The sequence below is a fragment of the Physcomitrium patens genome, chromosome 11 (genome assembly GCF_059467195.1).
Source record: "Physcomitrium patens ecotype Gransden chromosome 11, ASM5946719v1, whole genome shotgun sequence".
NCBI lineage: Eukaryota > Viridiplantae > Streptophyta > Bryopsida > Funariales > Funariaceae > Physcomitrium > Physcomitrium patens.
In genome coordinates, this window is record NC_143420.1 from 6,924,903 (window position 1) to 6,929,917 (window position 5,015).

Sequence of the window (5,015 nt, forward strand, 5' to 3'; positions counted from 1 at the left end):
TTTGGTCCATCATCAAAAAAACCACATAAAACATAGGGAGATGTTTACTTCTAATTTTCTATATAAAGATTTATGCATTTATATATTTTTTTTAAAGTTAGAAAGTCTTTGACAAGTTATTAGTCAATAATCTTAGTAGATATTGCTTATGAAATACTTGTAAGAGCACTGCAATTTAAGATTCAACCCATTATCTTAGATTAATTAATCAAGACAAAAAAATATTCTTTTGCTTAGAACATATCTTTAATAATATAAAATTGGTTATTAGACATCTTTATTAACCATAAATTCTTTTTCTTCTACTTAGACTTTATCAAAGCATATAATAACATTTTATAATACTTTTTAGATAAAAAATGGTGGAAATAAGTTTTGATACTAAATTTATAAAAATGAGTAATCTACTCTTAATAAAAATAAAAATAAAAATATTAATGCATATATGTATATTTCTCTATTTTTAATGTCTTCTAAAAAGATATCAAATAAGAATAGATATTGGAGCCCTTTTATTTACACATTAGGTAGAATTGCTCTCCTCTCTCATTCTATCTTTGGAACACTTAAAAAACCAATTGTTGATTATTCAAAAGTGCTTACATATTCTAAATAGGCCATAATTTCTTTCTTCAAGAAATTAATTTAGTATAATATTTTGTTTCTCATGCATGCTTGTAAAACATATTACTTGCTCTATACCATCACATTAAAGAAGCTTTTGCTCTTTTCTTTCATAGAAGGACAATTTATTGAGCATTGCTTGCAAGTAGATGGCAACAAACTTGCACAAACAAATGAGAGTAGTGCAAAACTACCATGTGTTGGATAGTCTACAAATGACTGATTTATATTCTATGTAAAAAACAATGGTTAAAAACAAAGAAAAAAACTAAAATCTAACATGGTGAGACCATGGACAAAAGGCTAAGAAAGGTGAATATAAACTATTGCACTCTACCATAGTTATATTTTAATCTCTTCTTTGCTTATCCTTACAAACAGTACACAATATTGTACACTTAGAAGCTAAAAAATGCCATTGTTTTTAATTTCCAGTGCATTAATTTGGCCAAAGAAAATGAACTTGCTAATATGTAAATATATAAGAATGTGCAGACTTGTTTTTGCAAAATTATATTTGCCCTTAAAAGTAATAAGAAGTAATGAAGTTGAATCAATCTATATAAAATTTCATTTACTAAATAGATTCTTATAACACCTTTTAAATTATGATTTTATTTTATTTTTATTTTTATAGATGGTCGTGCATGTTCAAATGCATTTCACCGTACGAGTTTTTTCCTCAACAACTTTAATAAGTGGATAATGGATTCTGTCCACTATCTTTAAATAATGCTTTTCAGCAACTTTCTATCTGTGAAAAATAGATTTAAGCTCTAGTGATTAGCTTTGGCGAGAGGAAGGCGACAGATGATCAGTAATGACACAAGAAGGGAAAGATGTTTACTGCATTGATGTGAAATTGTGATGTAATCTGCAACTTCAAAATGTTCACTTCGAATCCCAGTAAATTGAAAACTAAACGAATAACAGTGGCCAACCTGTCTAGAGATACATCCTCTATACACCAGAACAATTGATCAGTAATCTCAGTCTTGTAAGTTTACTCGACTTCGGCAAGATAATCTTCAACTTCCGCTGGTGTTAAAACTCTGCAAAGAAAAGCACGCATGATTCAGTTATTACACCAAGGTGATGAATCGTCCAGAGTAGAACTTAGTGACTTGAAATTCATATTCAACATGTCGACAGATGTAAAATACCATGCGTCTAACCAGAAAGCTTAGCAATGATACAATTAGCACAGTTGGTGAAGCATACTTGAAAACACGCTTGTCATCAATGATGCCAATCTCGATATTCTTCCCCGATATTTGACCTTCAAACCTGTCATGTCCAACTGTTAGATATTCGAAACTGACCAGTACATGTGGTAGGGATCTAGCTCAGATTGAAAAATATGATCGAGCACATGTTGAAAGCATGTGACCAGTATTTCCACCTCTCAAGACATAACGCTAAACTTACCCTTCCTTCAAGGTAAGAATCGCTGTGTGAATAGCGTCTTCGAGTTCCATGTCATCGGTATACCTGCTTGAACAGAAGAACCCAGTGAATAAGTCACCAATTCGAGTTACATATGGAAACTTGTCAACTTATCATGGATGTAACGGATAAAGTTATGAAAGACAATATGTGCCAAGTATGAAGATGACTGACCTTTTCTCTAGGAAAGTCTTGGCATTGGACACATTCTTGCCTATTGCTGATGCCTTCCATGAGAAGTACGATCCTGAAGGATCCACCTGAAATTTGCCAAAATCACATCTTGTTAAGCACATTCAAATAAACCTCCAGTTTTTAACAACATGACCCTACCCTGCAAATGACTCTCCATTCAAGTCATCGGATAACACGTGTAATGCCCACAATGACTTGTCTGTCTCGAGCAGTCTGCAATCCTCACAATTGAGAGGCAGCATGCAGCGGAAGTACCAGAATATTTCACACGAGACTCTGACTCGTCCTAAACCCAGCTCAATAAATCATCGACATCCAGAAAATTGAAAGAAAAAGTAGCGGTCCCTATAGATCTCCGTTCGCTATGATGAAAAACAAATTCCGCTTGTGAGTACATCCCACCTGATAGAGTTGAGGACCATTATCATCATACCCAGCCACCAGTAGGGACACGCCAAAAGGTCTCACACCTCTGCATCATCATCAACAGCTATATTATTAGAAACCGGGAATATCTGTAATTGCAATCTCTTTAAACAGGGAGTACTCAAGTAGTACCCACAAGCAAGGTAACTACAACATGCCTTTCTTTGACCAGTTGAAATGCAGCAACTCTTCATTACACATTTATGAGCCTCACAAAGACTATTAATCTCAATATCCCAAAACACTTAGAAGCACCAATAGAAATCTCAAAGTCATAGCTTGACAAGGAGCATCTAAAATAACCACGAAGAAATTCGCACCCTGATTGTGTGAACTCCTGCATCACTGCAGCTGTCTCTCTAACCAATTGCGACAATGGAATGGGTTCCTGCATTCATTACAAGGGAGCAGACATACGTAAACAAAGTACTCGTTCTGGACACATGCAATTGGACTGTCAGATCGACAGTACCAAACTCCGCAATAAATTGAGACTAATCATTAAACAAACACAAGTACATTTGGGAAATGAACCATTACTTGGACCCTCTGCCAGAAACAGAAATGAAACCATTCACATTGGTGATCACAAACCTGATAAAGTCGCTGATACGTTTGTGCTTGCTTCCGGCTTTTGCGAACTAAGACACGAGAATCAGGACCCATACCACTGAAGTAACCCACACAAGTCATCACTATGTCAGTTAAGAAGGTAGGAGTAGGAAATTCACGAGGTCCAAAATTCAGATAGAAATTGGAGAAACCATTGGATAAATGCAAGACGAATGCACACTGTCCATCCACCGATTGAAATCAGCAAACTAACCCTCAAGTACCAAAAAAATTCAGGACGCCTTAACAAAGGCAGGACTACAAAAGACGATGTGGGCTGGTGCGCCATGAACATATGTTCAAATAACCTTAAATGTCTACAATGGTTTTTTATGCAGACAGTCCAGGCGTTGAGAACAGTAATTTAGTGCGGGTGAAGTAAGAGGTGCAACAATTCACAACAATTCTGACCTTGAAACTCAGACACAAGCACTGACCTGTAGACGACTCCGATATTTGGCGTCAGTGACTGAATCTTGTTTATCTGAAAACACACAGCAAATGTCCACAAACGCTCGTCACCAATTTGCATAAACAGAAGCAAATACTTCGCAAAAAGACTGTACAACTCCAGAGGAAATCACCAACAAGCAAGGAACTACGACCGCCGCAGGGGGATTCGGCAGCCTGAAAAACCTTCATCACCCATAAAATAAAAATGAACTAATAAACTACAGAAAGAGATGACTCACCGAAGATTCATCGACAAGAATTGAAGGGAGCTTCTTCTCTGTGGCAATCACCACCCCGTTCGAAGCTGGACACCAAGTAAGAAATGATCAAATCAGATAATTGCACACAAAGAACAACATACCCTTAGTGTCAAAACAAGCTAAGGGAACACCACATTACCTTTGATCCCGAGAGAAGTTTGACCTGCACCTACAGCCATCAAGGCATATTCGATCTGCACCAATTTTCCAGACGGACTGCCGCAGAGCCAAACACAGCGACAAAATATCTCATACCAGTTAGGTCATCGGCACAATCCAACATTATACAAGAAAAAACAGCAAGAGCTGGGCGCCTTGTTTCACGCAATTCACATCCTGCGCAATCCTCAACTTCCTATGATCTCATTCAATTACCCACGTAGTCCCGAAAACTCATCAATATTGCCCCAGAGAGTTTCAGGGTACACATCTCCTCAATACTAACATAATCTCCTTATTCACCAATCACAGCTAAAAAACCAAAACCAAAAAAAAAAAACAAGATAAACAAGACATGGGTAATCCTCGCATGCGGATCAATCACTATCTACCATTGCCAGAGGCCCATCCCACAAAATCCAAGAGGCTGCGCGACCGAGGTGCACAAACCTGAAAGTGGTGAGCGAAAACGAGTACTGGCTGTCTCCCATAGCTGAAATTGAAGGTTCCCCACAGCAACAAGGGATGTATAGGTGGGTATGCTGCACTGGCGAAGCTGAAGATTGCCAAACAAGAGGTCCGATGATAGATGCAGCGATGGAATAGCAGATCGGTGCGGGAGTCGGAGGAGATGGTTTGAGCCCCAAGCTTGCTTGCAACCAGACTCTGCCCTAACGACGCTGGCTCTGTTGCGACGAACTCCGACCGACGGTCGTCGATGCGGACGACGTCGAGAAGATTGTGATCGTTCGTCCGACGGAGAGGGAGACGATCGCTGACGCTCCGTCTGCTCCAACGTTTACGTTCAGGGAACGTCCAGCCCAACATTATTGTATGAAA

General features: G+C 38.2%; 1 protein-coding gene across 1 annotated transcript; it reads right to left on the reverse strand.

Annotated features, from left to right (window-relative positions):
- Nucleotides 1-1,445: 1,445 nt before the first annotated feature.
- On the reverse strand, nt 1,446-4,800 carry LOC112288281 (proteasome subunit alpha type-2-A). Its single transcript, XM_024532313.3, has 11 exons — nt 4,626-4,800; nt 4,156-4,232; nt 3,996-4,060; nt 3,741-3,787; nt 3,286-3,361; nt 3,012-3,079; nt 2,668-2,737; nt 2,245-2,330; nt 2,053-2,115; nt 1,846-1,911; nt 1,446-1,676 (listed from the first exon to the last, which is right to left on the reverse strand). The coding sequence occupies exons 1-11, from the start codon at nt 4,664-4,666 to the stop codon at nt 1,628-1,630; spliced, it is 708 nt and encodes a 235-aa protein (XP_024388081.1). The 5' UTR covers nt 4,667-4,800; the 3' UTR covers nt 1,446-1,627.
- Between the last annotated feature and the right edge of the window lie 215 nt (nt 4,801-5,015).